General features: G+C 38.6%; 1 protein-coding gene across 2 annotated transcripts in view; it reads right to left on the bottom strand.

The window, feature by feature from the left end:
- The window catches only part of CFH (complement factor H), a 121,845-nt gene that overhangs the window by 48,835 nt on the left and 55,190 nt on the right, over positions 1-17,820 (bottom strand). Inside the window, exon 10 of one of the 2 annotated variants that reach the window (XM_017951092.1) lies at positions 11,671-11,921. The exons of the other annotated variant lie outside the window; for it this stretch is intronic. Within the exon in view, the coding sequence (XP_017806581.1) occupies positions 11,908-11,921 (14 nt within the window). The 3' untranslated portion in view covers positions 11,671-11,907. Of the gene's footprint in view, positions 1-11,670; positions 11,922-17,820 lie in introns of those variants that run through there. 2 annotated transcript variants of the gene reach the window in all.

The following is a 17,820-nucleotide window of genomic DNA, read 5'->3' on the forward strand; positions in this document are numbered from 1 at the left end:
GAACTTAAATAATATGTGAATATAAAAAATAGTAAGTCATTTGTAACTGAAAACCTGGGTAATCATAAGCATTCAAATACTTAAGTCAAGGAAAATAAGTTCTGAGTTGCCAAAGATATTATATCAATACTCTTCATCATTTTTTAAAACAAGGCTCTATTTAAGATATCTATAATTCTTTCTAAGAAATTATTGGAAATCTGTTGTCTAATGGATTTGGAATTCTCCAGCATGTCAGAAGTCAATAGACAATGAATATTATTTCTGAGGACTCTTTAATCTTGCCTATTTTAGATCTTTTAGGCAATTCCAAAATTCACTTAGCCAATTGGAGTATCTGAGATCCTGTGATGATGTTAGAAAATCTGCCAAAATAACTGTCATAGCCTTTGGCTCCAAGATTTTGAAATGCCATTCTTACTGTGTGCTTCAAAGTAAATGGACATGCGGAGTTCAAAGAAGATGAGAGACAGTAACAGATTTATTTATCTTGAAAGGTCAAAATGATGATTCCTCAAATTATGTAGAACTTAACTTGAAAGAGTGGAAGTCACTGTTTCTGTAAATGGATGACAGAAATTACTGTCAGTTACTAGGTTGCTTCCCGGAACTCAGCTTCATTTATAAATAACACAGGGATAAGGAGAAAATCAGAAGAGGAAACATTAAATATTTTGAATTGAATGATAATAAGAATATATTAAATAAAACTTGGTGAGATGACACTCAAATAGTGCTCAGAGGGAAATTTATCATTACATAGCTCTAAAAGAAAATAATAAAAACTGAAAATAAATTATGATTTATAATAAATTATAACAAAGAAAACAAAATCCAGCATGACTACAAATTTTAAAACAAATCCAAATATGAGCAGAAATCAAACAGAAATCAAACAGTAGACACAATTTAAAAAGGTAAAAGGCCAGGCAAGAATAATCAAGTAAAACAGAGTTCCAGCCACAAATAAAGAAATGGAACCAAATAGATGAAAATAACATTTTCAGACACTGGAAAACGGGAAGCACCTAATTCCAGAGAAAAAGTGACAATGAGATGAGTTCCATCATCAAAGTGACTTTATGCTGGGAGAAATTTTCCAAACAGCAGCAGAGAGGAGGAGAATTCAAGCAGAAAATGACACACTTGCTGAGTAGAAGAAACAAAAGTCAGTGTTCCCAAAGAAGATGAGGTCACTAGAATCTGCAGGAAAGAAGGGGAGGTCACTAGAATCCGCAGGAAAGAGAGTGAAAAAAAGAAGAAACTATGGAGTGAAAGGGCTCTACAAATATCCACAGCAACTCCCTGGATTATTTGGCTGAATATTGACACTCTGGAGAGTAGAGCAAAACTCCCCAAGAATGGACCAAGGATACCTATCAGATGAAGAACACTACCAGAGAACAAAAAGGTAAAAGATTTCCAGAGCACACACAACACAGGGAGACATTTAAATGGAATCAATCAGAGTAGAAAGACTCTTTTGAACATCTAGGTCATTTAGTAGATACATCAGAAGTAGCTTAACATTCTGAACAAACTGTCTGCGGGTAAACAGTTTACCTAGAACTGGGACACAGTAGCCTCCCTAAACCAGCCCTTTAAAACCTTAAAAATAAGTCTTGAAAGAACCAAGTTGACCCATAACAAACTTAGACTTAAAAAAAAATTAAAACAAGTTATCCGTGGGGTCTCACAGATGTACAGACTTTAGAAGTTCCAAAGCTGCTTCTCTTAGCTAAAATGCAGAGTGGAGTTAAAAAAAAAAAAAAAAATCCACCTTTTGGCACTAATACCCTCTCCCCACCTCCCTCCAAAAACACAGTAAATCTTTTATGGAATACTCACCCTACTCCAGTCAAACACTGATGGATAAACTACACATCAGAAGTTGTGGAATGGCACTAGAGCAGTATGAAATAAATTGGTGTCACTAAATAGTTGGGATAGAAAATGACAGTGTTCCCCTTCAATAATCTTAGCCTTTACCATTAGACATTAGAAAAAATAGAAAAAAATAATCTCGAAGTAAGCAGAAGAAATTCTACAATAAGGATCAGAGATGAAATAATAAAGAAGTAAATATGTATGTAAACAAGGAAACCAAAAGCTTGTTATTTTAGATCTCTATAATTGAGAAACCTTTAGACAGACCAAATCAGAAAAAAAGATGACACAAATTGCTTATGTCAGCGATGACAGAAATGATATCATTATGGTTTTTACATATATTAAAAGAAAAATAAAAAAATATTCTGAATAATGCCATGTCAATAAATTCAAGAACTTGAATTAATTAAAAAGTTACTGAAGCCACAAACTATCATAACTCTCTAAAGAAGAATTAGGCAGCATTAATAAATTATATCTATTAAACAAATTGAATTTGTAGTTGAAGGATGAAAAACAAAATATGTACTTATAAATCTAATAAAATACAGGATCTGTAGGCTGAAAATCATAAAAAACTAGTGTAAGAATGTGTGATCTTACTAAATCAAAGGATATATAATGTTCATGGACTGAAAAATTTAATACTGTTACATATCAGTTCTCCCCAGATTCATCTATGAATGTGTCCCAGTTCTGGTGAACAGCCAAGCACAATGTTTTGCACATATGGACATGCTGATTCTAAAGTCATATGGAAAGGCAAAGGGGCTAAAACAGCTAAACAATTCTTCAAAAGAAAAGAGAAGTCGAAAGCTCACATTACCAAATTTTAAGACTTAGAAAAAGCTACAGTGAGTAAAAGGATCTCCTGACACTGGTGAAAGGATAAACACACAGAACAATAGAAGAGAAAAGGGTGTCCAGAAATAGACTCGTGCATGGATTGATTCTTTAAATAGCTTCTATTGTATTTTGTTATAATACTATCAGGTTCACAAGCCCACTGTTTAGCAATAGGCCAATACACTGAGACAGTAGGGTTTGCAGCAAAGAAAGGCTTTAATCAACACAAAGGCACCAAACAAGGAATTGGGAGGATTGTCAAGCCTCAAATCTGTTCTGGGAAGGGGCTATGTGCTAAAGACTTCAAGGGGATCATGGAGGGTGAGGGGCTAGAAAATTTGGGTTATCAATTGGTCAGGGTGAGGGGGATGAAATCACCAGGATGTGGAACCTGCATTATTTCCTGAGTCAGCTTTTTGCCGGGCTCTTTTGACCAGCTGATGTGTGTGTGTTTGTGTGTGTGTGTGTGTGTGTGTGTGTGTGTGTTTGCTTTTTGTTTTTGAGACATGGTCTTGCTCTGTTGCCCAACTGGATTTCAGTAGCATGATCTCAGCTCACTGCAACTTCTGCCTCCCAGGCTCAAGTTGTCTTCCCACCTCAGATCTCCTGAGCAGCTGGTACTACAGACCTGTGCCATTGATGCCTGGCTAATTTTTTAATTTTTTGTGAAATTAAGGTTTTGTCTTGTTGACCAGTATGTTGGCAGGTTTTTTTTTTTTTTTCTTTTTTCTTTTCTTTTTTTTTTTGGTCTGCAGAACCTAAAAGAGAAACTCATGCAGAAAGATTATCATCTCGCAACGTCTTAGATTCTATCTATAGAAAAGAAAAGGACCAAAAGGTTTTCTGACAAAGGCTTCTTTATCCTAGGGTAGTAAACAGTGACCAGTTACAGACAAGTAGGACAAAGGGAAAGCTGGCTTAATGATTGCTGCTGATTGTCCTGAAAACATAGTTGAATTTTTCCCCCTTAATCAATTTTATATAATTTTCCTAGGGACACATTCAATTCCTCCAGGACTTGATCCCTTCTTAATCCTGAGGTGTAACAGCTAATATGGTGTAAATCGGGCAATGGCCATTCTAGCTTCTTTTTGCTGACAAGGGGTACAGAGAATGAGTCAGGATTAGAGGAATGAATCTGTCTTGTAACAACTTGCAAGTTGTTATACCCGGCTGAGGCTGTGGCATGAACATGCTAGTACTTCAGTCTATGGTTTTACTGTAATATTTAATTGAATAGCAGCCTATGATGTAAATTATAAGCCCTATAAACAGAATTGTGAGCTTGAACTTTCAGAGCCCTTGAAAAAAGGACTGAAAAACATGGAGTGTGCAGGGGAAAATCTCAAAAAACTACTCAGACATAGTGTCTGTGGTAGAGATGTATGGTCTCCAGTGAGACTGCTGAAAGATTTTCTTTAGCTTGGCTTTTACTTTACCAGAAGCACTGATATAAGTACAACAGGTGGTATTCATCACTGTACAGACTCCTCTCTGTAAAGTCAAGAGACAATCAAGTGTAGTTCCGTTGTCAAGAACTATCTGGGCAAGTAAATTTGAAGAGTTTTCTCAGCCTTAATGTTCTCAGCAGCCTCTTTTGCAATTATGTCTATGGTTGCCAATAAGTTTCTGATCATGTCCCAGTGAGTGTATACTCCATAGCTAGGACTCGTGATACCTAGAAGGCTCTGCCATCCGATATATTGATATATGCCTGGCAGTCCTTTTTGGAGTCCGTGGGAATCTTTTGTCATTAGCATGAACTGAGAAGTATCTCAATAAGTGAGAGCCCTTAATATACAGGTTATTGAGACACCAGTGGGCTTGTCCTAACAGAGGAGGGTCTGATCCTATGCCACAAAAAAAAAAGAAAAACATGTACCAAGGGGGCGCACAGGTAAAGCCCTCAAGGGTGCATTTATTGATGGATTTTTTCATGGGGAATATAGACAAATGGAATTGAACTATGAATCTCTTTTTACAGGCTCCCCAGAATTTGATATTCCCCACTGTAAATATTTTTGGCATAGTAAGGAGAAACTTTTAGTTGCATTTCCTTTCTCCTGGCTGCGTTTGTCTGCCCAGTATGCCATGGGCCAGGGAGGGCCTATGTAATGGAATGACTTTCCATTTATGATGGGGAAAGAGAGACTGAAACATGGGGTAGTGATTTCTTGGTGTACTACTAGTTGGACCTGGAAAGTAGCCATGGAAAGAAGCTGGTGCACATAGGTAGTCGTATTTGGGGCACCCAGAAGGTCAATGACAAATATGACTAACAGAAAATGCTTATTTTGAATAGTTTGGGGGAGTAACTGACAGATCGAACATTTTGGTAAGTTTCTTCCAGTGGCAATACCTTGAAACAGTTGAGCTACAGTGTTGTTATGCCTGTCTAGGCATTGTAGTAACAGGAAAGGTATAATTAGAAGTTTTAAAACAAGAGTGACCATTTCTAAATGTTAGAATGTCCAAATAATGAGGGGCAGACTAAGTCAGCATGGCATAGGATGTCTAGCAAATCGGTAAGTCTAACAATTGTAATGACCAAGACAATTATGAAGTAAAATTTATAAATGTAGTAATTGTAATGACTTAGGCAATTATAATGACCAAGTAAATATATGGGTTGTGCATTCAGTAAGGCAGGGAATAGACAGGAATTTATCTCACCTTTCTATATAAAATAATTATAATAACAAAAATTCCTATTATGTTCAAAGTAACTATTGTAGTAGTCAAGAAGACATGTGTTTTGTCTAATTTCATTAAAGTTAGTTATTTATCTGATATTTTTCTTCAAAAGATATTTGAGGCCCATCAAAGGATTTACTTATCCATTCAAATAGGTTTGAGACAGTCTCTGAAGTTGAAGACACTCTCTACATTTATTGATAGCTCTAGTGTCTCGCAGGGTGGGTTTTATACGGCTGTGGTGAATCCAGGGTCTATGTCCTTCAAGCTGAACAGAGAAATGAGTCACCAGTCATGCTTTGCATGGCCTCGTTCACTGTGTTTTTAAATGGTCCTCAAGATGTTGAGTTTTCCTGGTCTTGAGCAGAACCCAGTCTCTGGGTTGGAGGCGATGAAAGAGAATGTCAGCTGGATACCAAAATCTGCTGGAACCACAAACTCATTAATAGCAATTAAAGTGCAAGCTAAAGATTGTGTATATTTGATAATATCTAATTTCTTTATGTGTACATTATTGGCATTCCTTAGTCTGAGAAGAGAACAGAAGAATGATCTCCCATATAAAATTTATAAAGGCTTAATTTAAGCCCACTGTTGGGGGCCACCTTTACTCTGAGCAGGGCAATGAACAGAATGTTATTCCATGCTGTTAGTTTATTGGCAAATCTTAGCTAAAGTTTGTTTTGTTTTTTATAGTATGATTTATCTTTTCAGTTTTTTCAGTAGACTTCAGTCTCCGGGCTGTATGAAGATTCCAGATTATGCGGAGAACCTGGAATACATGGTGTCCTAGGCTACAAAAGTGGCAATATATTCACACCAGATGAAGACAGGCCATCTAAACCCGAGGATCATCTTCTCTATGAAGGCTTTCATAACTTCAGACATTCTCTTGGTCTTGCAGGGGAATGTTTCATTTATCTTGAAAATATATCTACAAATACAAACAAGTATTTAAAATTTCCTGCAACCCTTGGCATCACAGTATAATCAATTTGCCAGTCCTCTGTTAGCCTTGAACCTCTTGCTTAAATCCCTGGTACTTGGGGTGGAGGACCAGTCTTAAGATTGTTCTGGACACAAAGTAGGTATTTAAAAATTATCTTTTGGATCACCTTCTTTAAGTGTGTCCCAAAGACGTAGTCCTGGATCAGTTGAAGGGTGGCATGCCTGCCATACTGTGTGGTATCATGTATGTCTTTGATGATACCTGTCATAGGATACTTGGGTACCAGAACCTTTTCTTCTGTGTTACATATCTACTCAGTTTGGGTTCTTTGATTGGAGTCAAAGCCTCAATCGAGTGATTTTAGATCTTCTTCCAAATAGGTATGGACTTTAGGCTGAAGTTTATTTCAGGGATTAATGGCATTAGCAAAGCTTTGGGTGTTTTTTTCTCTGGTCACCCTTTTAGTGGCCTGGTCTGCCTAGTGATTTATTTTCTTGCTACCAAATTGTCCATCCACTGATGTCCAGGGTTGTGTATTATAGCTACTTTCTTGGGTAACAAGACTGCCTTTAGTCAGGCTAAGATTTCTTTAGCATGCTTATTTTTTTTTTAATTATTAAAGGTTAAGAGTCCCCTTTCTTTCCAAATAGCCCCATAAGCATGGACAACAATAAAAAATACCTGGAAACAGAGTAATCGGTGACTCAGGAGTCTTTACCTAGTTGGGATGCCCTGATTATGATTCTAAGTTCTGCCTTCTGTGCCGATGAACCTCGAAGGAGTGTCTCTGCATCTAGGATCTGTCACAGGGTTACCATAGCATACTCAGCCTCTGTTGTCCGTGGTTCATAAAGCTGCTTTCCTCAGTAAATATTTCTAAGTCCAGGTTTTTAAAGGGAATTTTGGTCATGTCTGGTTGAATAGAACACACTTGCTCAATAATTTATATACAATCTTGTATAGGTTTATTTAGCAGGAATTAGAGTAGAAATGGCTCTCAAAGTAACACTAGGATTATACAGGAGGATGGCCTGATATCTATTCATTCTTCTAGAAGTAAGTCAGTGGCTCCACTTCTGTTCCAACAAATAGCATACACAGTGTGAGGTGTGTACTGTGCTAGGTTAACCCAAAGTGAACTCTTCTGCCTCCTGGAGAAGATCACAAGTGTGCCAATGGCTCAGAGACAAGAAGTCCAACCCATCATAACAATGTCCAGCTGTTTTGAAAAGTAGGCTACAGGTCTCATGATATTCCCAAGTCTTGGGTTAGTACTTCTAAACCCACCCCTTCTCTCTCACGTATGAACAAATTAAATGGCTTTCTTAGTTCAGGCAGTCCCAGTAGTCAGGTCCATTAATAATTTTTATTTAATGGTTAGAAACGCCTTTTGACATTCCTTAGTCCATTCTAGGAGTCAAGTGTCTGGTCTTAGGGCTTCATAGGGACATTTTGCTATCAGCCCAAAATAATAAAATAAAATATGGCAACATCCAGCCATACCTAAAAACCCCTCATAGCTGCTGCCATGTCCTGAATCTGGCCACCCTGACAAGAGTTTCTCTCCAGTCCAAAAGCAGATTGCTCTGCTCCTGAGAAAGTTCAAACCTAAGATATGTAACTGAGGGTTTCAAGATTTGTGCTTTTTTCTTGGATACTCTGGATCCTTATCCAGACAAAAAATGTAAAGTCAGTATAGTATTCTGGTCAATTTGCCTTAGTTGTGCCGGCTACTAATATGCCATCAACATATGTAAGCAAAGTCTCATTTTTCAACTGAAGGTCCAAAAACTCCTTAGCATGTATTTCCCCCAGATGGTTAGTGAGGTTTTGAAGCCTTGAGGAAGCACTGTCCAACAATACCATCATTTAACTTTGGTGTCAGAGTCTTCCTATTCAAAGACAAACACTACATGGGACTCTGGACTCAGGGGAATACAGATGAAGGTATCCTTCAGATCCAAGACTGAACACAAGTACAACTCACTGGTTAAAGTCATGAAGAATGTATAAGCATCAGGTATCACCAAATAAATGGTTTTGAAAATTTGGCTAGTAGCCCTCAAATCCTGTACAAACCAATATTCCTCAGTCCCATTTCTTTGTCCTGGCAAGACAGGTATATTTCATGGGAAATGAGGAATTCTTCCTGTATTGCAGGAAGGCCATTAGCAGAGGTTAAATGCATTGCTATGCCTTTTCTCTCAAAGAATACTGCTTTAGATTTGACAGTGCTACTCCTGCACAAAACTTGGCTTGTACTGGAGATGCAGTTTTTGTTTTCCCTGGCCTCTCATCTGCCCATGCTTCTGGATTAACCTTTTGGAGTATCTCTTCATGGCTGCAGACACTTTCATGGATCTCCAGTTGTAGTAATGTGGCCTGCAGAACACATACTTGGTCTGAAAGCACCTGGATGTCCAATCATCCTCAGAGAAAAAGTAATCTTAGCATTTAGTTTGATTAAGAGTACTTGCCCCAACAGGCTGGGGACAGTGGCTCACACCTGTAATCCCAGCTCCTAGCACTTTGGGAGGCCAAGTGAGGCAGATTACTTGATGTCAGAAGTTCGAGACCAGCCAGGCCAACATGATGAAACCCCGTCTCTACTAAAAATACAAAAATTAGCTAGCCGTGGTGGCATACCCCTGTAATCCCAGCTACTCGGGAGGCTGAGGCAGAATTGCTTGAGCCCGTGAGGCGGAGGTTGCAATGAGCCGAGATCGTGCCACTGCACTCTAGCCTGGGCGACAGAGCAAGACTCTGTCTCAAAAAAAAAAAAAAAAAAAAAAAAGGACTTGCCCCAACAAAGGGATAGGACATTGGCAGATGTACAGGAAAACTTTGCCTTTTTGCCTTTTTTTTTTTTTTTTTTTTTTTTTGAGACAGAGTCTTGCTCTGTCCCCCAGGCTAGAGTGCAGTGGCATGATCTTGGCTCACTGCAAGCTCTGCCTCCCAGGTTCACTCCATTCTCCTGCCTCAGCCTCCTGTGTAGCTGGGACTACAAATGCCTAACACCATGCCCAGTTAATTTCTTGTATTTTTAGCAGAGACGGCATTTCACTGTGTTAGCCAAGACGATCAGGATGGTCTCGATCTCCTCACCTCACGATCCACCCACCTCAGCCTCAAATTGCTGGGAATACAGAAGTGAGCCACCGCGCACAGCCAAAAAGCTCTGCTTTAAATGATCTTGCTCTAGTTGACAATTCAAAATTTGGAGGAATGACCTCATCAGAAATTTTTCTGAGATTTCAGTCACCTTCATAGTTTCTGAGGAAAGTTTAGACAACCAGATATTTAACACCAAATAGAAGACACCATGTCTACTAGAAAGTCCAGAAGCTGATTTCTCACCATCATCAGGATCTGGAGTCCCATATGGGAAATATGGAGGGTGTTGTTTGGGTCAGGAGAAGTCCCCGGATGCCACTATTTCTGGTCTTTTTCTTCAGTATCTCTCTCAAGCTCCCCAGCTATCCCAGGCATTCGGTAGGCAGAAGGCTGACTCTGTTTAATATTAGGCTTTGTAAGGTGTGGGCAATTTTCCTTTCAGTGTCCCCCCTGTTGCAGTAAGGACACTGCTTAGGACCTGCAATGGGATGTGCCTTTTTATTGGCTTTTGGGGGCCCAGGTGGTTCTACCATAGATGGAGTGTCTGATGGCGGCCCTTGTTGTGGTCCAGGGACTACTAGGGTCAGAGTCACAGCTAACAAGTCAGCTTGCCTCTTCATTGTTCCTTATGTTTTGTGATCAGTAAATACATTAAAACCAGTCTTCACTAATTGAGACATAAACATGTCTAAAGCCTCAGCTACATTTTGTAACTTTCTCTGCATAGCTGGGGCACTTTGTTGGATAAACATCATGTTAGCTATCATTAAATTTTCTGGGGCTTCTGGGTCAATATCCATTTATTGCCTGAAAGCTTCAAAGACTTGTTCTAAGAATTCCAAAGCAACCTTCATTAGGCTTCTGTTTTATCTCCTGGATCTTATTGAGGCTGCTTTGCTTGGGCACTCCTTTCCAGAAGCTGATCAAAATGCAGTCTTGCTTATGTTTGAGGTTAAATCTATCTCCAGTGTTTATATTCTATCCCAGGTCAGAGGTGGGAACTGCAATCTGAGCAGCTGCCCTTACTGGATTACTGGGAGAGTGAGTGTGAATAAGATCAGCCTTTTCCTTAGTTTTATCTAAAACCATACTTTGCTTCTCTGAACTCAGCAAAATATTGAGCAAAATTTGAATATCTGCTCAAATAGGGTTGTGGGTGGCAAATACAGAGGAGAATAGATTCTCCATATACTTTGGATCTTTATATATATATATATATTTTTAATCCTGTTCCTTCTGTAAACTTTAGATCTTCTCAATAAACAGGTATATTAGTTTTCTAATTAAGTAGGTTGGAAGTGGAGAACAGAGAATAAACCAGGATAAATCCTATAGGCTGACCTGTGGCAGCAACCCCTCCTATAAGCAGTTGTTATGAGGAAACTGCCTCTCAGAACCAGAGTGACACCCTGGCTAAATGGAGTTCCCTGTTGGGTATAAGAAGTGACACCCTGCCTAAATGGAGTCCCCTGTTGGGTATAAGAAGCAGAGATCATACCTGTTGCCCTGGATTTGTGACTTTTTGGTGGTAGGGACTCTGGAGAGGTGCCAGTAGTGCTACTGCAGCTCCCCCATAAGGTGGAGGGGGGTAAGTCATAGGTTCCTTTAACTGAACCACCATAGCATCATCTTTTTCTTGTAAATCAGTCCAAACAGTTTTTAATTTCTTGCTTTATCATGATTTTACCTTTTTATACATTGTTCTACTTTTCCAAAGCAACATAAAACATTATACATAGGGGATTTCATCTCATTCCTCTTCCTTCTTACAAAACAAATCTAGCTACAGGATGGTACTGTAAGCATGAGAACCATGCAGGGGCCACCGTTCTCTGAAATCCAGTGGGTATTAAAGTCAAGCTATGCTACAAAATAAGATAATCTTTTTTTGTTTCACGGAATAATAGACAAAGGTCTTTCAATTTTGGAAGCTGTAGCCCATCAGGGTTGCATTGTGGGTTACTTGGGGAGAACTAAGGGACAGCCCTTAGCTCATCAGAACTGAGAATTCGCTAGGGCTTGTCTCGGGGTCTGCCCCAGTGGCAAGGGGACAGTAGGCTGTGAGTAAATGCCCTCAAGGAGAGTGACCTCTACCTGACTTGCCACAAATAGTTACAAGATTGTCAGATTTGTATGCCTGCTGCACACCAACAGAACAATACACTGAGACAGTGGGGTTTGCAGCAGAGAAAGAGTTTAATAATCTCAAAGCCACCAGCCCCATTGGGCTGCCTGGAGGAACTGAATTAGCTTTTCCCATTCTGGCTGGAATAATACAGACGTAACAAAACACAGATACTAGTCACCATACTCAGGACCCAAGTATTGACCTGGCAAGGCTCAAACTTGGTTCCATTGGCCCTTGTCATCTTTGATCCACTCAAGCTGGAGAGGGATGGCCTTTGATCAGGAGTTCAGTGGGTGAACCCTGGGAAAGAATGAAGAGCAGACGGTTACCCTGAGTTAGGCTTGCTGAGATTCCACTAGCAACTCCTTCAGGACTAATTGAATGTGACTGACCAAACAGGAAGAGTTTCCTGAGTTAGTAATTTCTTCCACTGGTAATTTCCTCAGGGATCCCCTCCACAAACATAAATACATATAACAAGACAAAGACAAACAAAAGACCTTTCCATATAAAGTTTCAGATTCCAAAATCTAAGACCATTTCTCCCAAGCAATGCCCTCTAGTCTTTTTCCATCTGAAGGGAGATCTCCTCAAATAAATCCCTACCTAGACTTAGGGAGTTCAACAAGACCTCAAAAGAGACCACAAGACCTCTAAGTTTGAAACACACATGCGTGCACACTCACACACACACACACACACACACACATAGAAGGAAATGGGGTGCCAGCTGCTCTGAGAAAACTCACCTGAGACTTCTTCTTAGACCAGAAATGGTTTCTCTGCTGCAGACAAGGTTATGTGCTGAAATTCAGTACTGCCCTGCCAACAAAGAAGGCCCCAGCAATGGCCCTTAGCTCATCATAACTAAGCAGCTGTTTGGGCTTGTCTTTGGGTCAGTCCCAGTGGGGGCTTGCCATGAATTTTCTTTTCTTCTTCTTCTTTTTTTTTTTTTTTTTTTTTTAAGAAGGAGTCTCACTCTGTCTCTCAGGAAGAAGTGCAGTGGCACAATCTTGGCTCACTGCAACCTCTGCCTCCCAGGTTCAAGTGATTCTCCAGCCTCAGTCTCCCAACTAGCTGGGATTACAGGCATGGGCCACCATGTCTGGGCAATTTTTGTATTTCTAATAGAGACAGAGTTTTTTCATGTTGGCCAGCCTGGTCTCGAACTCCTGACCTCAAGTAATTTGCCCTCCTTGGCCTCCCAAAGTGCTGGGATTACAGGTGTGAGCCACCATGCCCAGTTGCTTGCCATGAATTTTTACAAGATTGTAAGGTTTGTATGCCTGCTGTGCAGTAACAGAACAATACACCGAGATAGTGGAGTTTGCAACAGAGAAAGAGTTTACTAATTGCAAGATCACTGAAAAAGGACATGAGAAGAATTGTCAAGACTCAAACTCATTTCACTGAAGGTTTCTGGGCAAGAATCTTTGAAGGGCGAGTGGCTGGAAAATCGAGGTCATCAATTGATTTGGGCAAGGTGGCTGAAATCATTAGGATATGGAAACTACATTCTTCCCTAAGTTGAATTTCTTGCCAAGCATTTCAGAAGGGCTGGCATCAGTAGTTTTGTTAGTATGAAGAACCTAAAGGATAAATTCAAGTGGAAAGATTGGCATCTCTTAGTGTCTTATGTTTTATCTAAAGAACAGAAAGAGAACAAAGATTCTAGTGACAAAGATTATGTTATCCTAGATTAGTAATCAGTGACCAACTATAAGGAAGTGGGTCAATGGAAAGCTAGACTAATGATTACCATTGATTGTCCTACAAGCCTAGTTGAATTTTACTTTTTCTTCCTTAACTGTTTTTACAAGATTTTTTTGAGGATGTTTTCAATTTAAAAAAGGAGAAAAGACAATTCAATAGAGAAAACATAGTCTTTTCAACAAGTGATACTGGAACAGTAAGGTACCAAATGCAAAATAATAACCCTCTACATATTCCTCATACCTCATACAAAAATTAACTCAAAATTGGTCATATCGCTAAGTGTAAAATGTTAACCTTCTAGAACTGAATATGTCCCCGGTTTAGGCAAGGAAATTTTAGGTGACACAAAGAGCATAATCTATAAATGAAAAATTTGATAACATCAAAATTATGTATTTTTGCTCATTGAAAGGGACTGTTAGGGGAAAGAAAAGTAAAGCTACAGATGCAAGAAAAATATTTGCAGAATATTTACTCATTGAAGGACTTGTAGCCACAATATATTATGTAGTCTCAAAATTCAGTAATGGAAGAAACAACTCAATGAAAAGTGGGCAAAATTTAGACAGTGTTCACCAAAGGAGGTACATAGATGGTAAATAAGTACACAGAAGACGCTCAGCAGCATCAGTCACTAGGGACTGCAATACTATCACACACATATTAGAATGGATAATTTAATGGAAAAAAAAACACTATCTCAAAGGCTGGCAAGGTTGAGAAACAATTGGAATTCACATGCACTCAGTATGTGAAAGTAGAACATATGATCACTCAGGAAAACAGTTTGTCTATTTCTTATAAAAATAAACACACATATTTAGTATGATATTTGCTGTGGGTTTTTAAAATATAGCTTTTATTATTTTGAGATATGTTTATTGAGTGTTTTTACCATGAAGGGTGTTGAATTTTATTGAAGGCCTTTTCTGCATCTATTGAGATAATTATGTGTGTGTGTGTGTGTGTGTTTTTTTTTTTTGGTCATGGGTTCTGTTTATGAGATGGATTACATTTATTGATTTGTGTATGCTGAAACAGCCTTGCATCACAGAGATAATGCCAACTTGCTCATGGTGAATAAGCTTTTTGATATGCTGCTGGATTCACTTTGCCAGTATTTTATTGAGGATTTTCGCATCGATGTTCATCAGGAATATTAGACTGAAATTTTCTTTTTCGGTTGTGTCTGCCAGCTTTTGATATCAGGATGATGTTGGCCTCATAAAATGAGTTAAGGAAGAATCCTTTTTCTATTCTTCGAAATAATTTCCAAAGGAATGGTACCAACTCCTCTTTGTACCTCTGGTAGAATTTGGCTGTGAATCCATCTGGTCCTGGGCTATTTTTGGTTGGTAGGCTATTAATTACTGCCTCAATTTCAGAACTTGTGTTTGGTCTATTCAGGGTTTCGACTTCTTTCTGCTTTAGTGTTGGGAGTGTGTATGTGTCCAGGAATTTTTCCATTTCTTACAGATTTTATAGTTTATTTGTGTAGAGGTGTTTATAGTATTCTCTGATGGTAGTTTGTATTTCTCTGGGATCAGTGAGGATACCCTCTTTATCACTGTTATTGTGTCTATTTGATTCTTCTTTCTTTTCTTCTTCATTAGTATGGCTAGTAGTGTACTTTATTAATCTTTTCAAAAAACCAGCTTCTGGATACATTGATTTTTTGAACGTTTTTTTGTGTCTCTATCTCCCTCAGGTCTGCTCTGATCTCAGTTATTTCTTGTCTTCTGCTAGCTTTTGAATTTGTTTGCTCTTACTTCTCTAATTCTTTTAATTGAGGTGTTACGGTGTCAATTTTAGATCTTTCCCACTTTCTGATATGGGCATTTAGAGCTATAAATTTTCCTCTAAACACTGCTGTAGCTGTGTCCCAGATATTCTGGTATGTTGTGTCTGTCATCTCATTGGTCTCAAGTTTACTTCTGCAGTATTTCCATTATTTACCCAGTAATCATTCAGTAGCAGGTTGTTCAGTTTCCATATAGTTGTGTAGTTTTGAATGAGTTTCTTAATCCTGATTTCTAATCTGATTGCAGTGAGGTCTGAGAGATTCTTTGTTAAGATTTTCGTTCTTTAGCATTTGCTGAGGAATGTTTTACTTCCAATTATGTGGTCGATTTTAGAATAAGTGCTATGTGGTGCCGAGAAGAATGTATATTCTGTTGACTTGTGGTGGAGAGTTCTGTAGATGTCTATTAGGTCTGCTTGGTCTAGAGTTGAGTTCAAATCTGGAATATCCTTATTAATTTTCTGTCTCATCGATCTGTCTATTATTGACATAGTATTGGAAGTTCTGGACCGGGCAATTAGGCAAGAGAAAGAAATAAAAAGTATTCAAATAGAAAGAGGAAGTCAAGTTGTCTCTGTTTGCAGATGACATGATGGTATATTTAGAAATCCCCATCATCCCAGCTCAGAAACTCCTTGAGCTGATAAGTAACTTCAGGAAAGTCTCAGGATACACAATCAATGTGCAAAAATCACAAGCATTCCTATACATCAATAATAGACAAACAGAAAGCCAAATCATGAGTGAACTCCCATTCACAATTGAAACAAACAAAGAAAAAAATACCTAGAAATACAACTTACAACAGATGTGAAAGACCTCTTCAAGGAGAACTACAAACCACTTCTCAAGGAAATAAGAAAGGGCCCAAATAAATAGAAAAACATTCCATCCTCATGGATAGGAAGAATCAATATCGTGAAAATGGTCATATTGCCCAAAGTAGTTGATACATTCAATGCTATTCCCATCTAGCTATCATTATCTTTCTTCACAGAACTAAGAAAACTACTTTAAACTTCATATGAAGTCAAAAAAAGGTCCCATATAGCCAAGAAAATCCTAATCAAAAAGCACAAAGCTGAGGGATCGCGCTACCTGATTTCAAACTATACTACAAGACTACAGTAACCAAAATAACATGGTACTTGTACCAAAACAGATATATAGACCGATGGAACAGAACAGAGGCCTCAGAAATAACACCACACATCTACAACCATCTGCTCTTCAACAAACCTGACAAAAACATGCAATAGGGAAAAGATTCTCTATTGAATAAGTGGTGCAGGGAAAATTGGCTAGCCATATGCAGAAAACTGAAACTGGATCCTTCCCTTACACCTAATACAAAAATTAACTCATGATGGATTAAAGGCTTAAATGTAAGACCTAAAACCATAAAAACCCTAGAAGAAAACCTAGGCAGTACTATTCAGGACATAGGCATGGGCAAAGACTTCATGACTGAAACACCAAAAGCTCTGGCAACAAAAGCCAAAATTGACAAATGGGATCTAATTAAATTAAGAGCTTCTGCACAGTAAAATAAACTATCATCAAAGTGAACAGGCAGTCTACAGAATGGGAGAAAATTTTTGCAATCTATCCATCTGACAGAGGTCTAATATCACCAATCTACAAGGAACTTAAATAAATTTATAAGAGAAAAACAAACAACTCCCTCAAAAAGTAGGCACAAGATATGAACAGACACTTCTCAAAAGAAGACATTTATGCAGTCAACAAACACATGAAAACAAGCTCATCGTCACTGGTCATTAGAGAAATGCAAATCAAAACCACAATGAGAAACCAATTCATGCCAGTTAGAATGCCAATCATTAAAACGTCTGGAAACAACAGGTGCTGGTGAGGATGTGGAGAAATAGGAACACTTTTACTCTGTTGGTGGGAGTGTAAATTATTTCTACCATAGTGGAAGACAGTGTGGCAACCCATCAAGGATCTAGAACCAGAAATATCATTTGACCCAGCAATCCCATTACTGGGTATATACCGAAAGGATTATAAATCGTTCTACTATAAAGACATGTGCAAACATATGTTTATCGCAGCATTATTTACAGTAACAAAGACTTGGAACCAACCCAAATGCCCATCAATGATAGATTGGATAAAGAAAATGTGGCACATATACACCATGGAATACTATGCAGCCATAAATTGAATGAGTTAGTGTCCTTTGCAGGGACAGGGACGAAGCTGGAAACCATTATCCTCAGCAAACTAACACAGGAACAGAAAACAAAACACCACATATTCTCACTCATAAGTAGGAGTTGATCAATGAAAGCCTGTGGACACAGGGAGGGGAATATCACACACCAGGGCTTGTTGGGGTATGGGGGGAAAGAGGAAAGATAGCATTAGGACAAATAGCTAATACATGTGATGTTTACAACCTAGATGACAGGTTGATGGGTGCAGCAAAACACCATGGCACATGTATACCTATGTAACAAACCGCACATTCTGCACATGTATCCCAGAACTTAAAGTATAATAAGAAAACACACACACACACACACACACCATTTACCCAACAAACCCACTCCTAGATATGTATCCATGATGAATAAATTTGTGTTTATATAAAAACTGTAGATGAATATTTTTCTTACCAGCATGATTCACAAATGCCAAAAACAATGCAAATGG

This window comes from Papio anubis, chromosome 1, assembly GCF_008728515.1.
Source record: "Papio anubis isolate 15944 chromosome 1, Panubis1.0, whole genome shotgun sequence".
NCBI classification, from domain to species: Eukaryota; Metazoa; Chordata; class Mammalia; order Primates; family Cercopithecidae; genus Papio; species Papio anubis.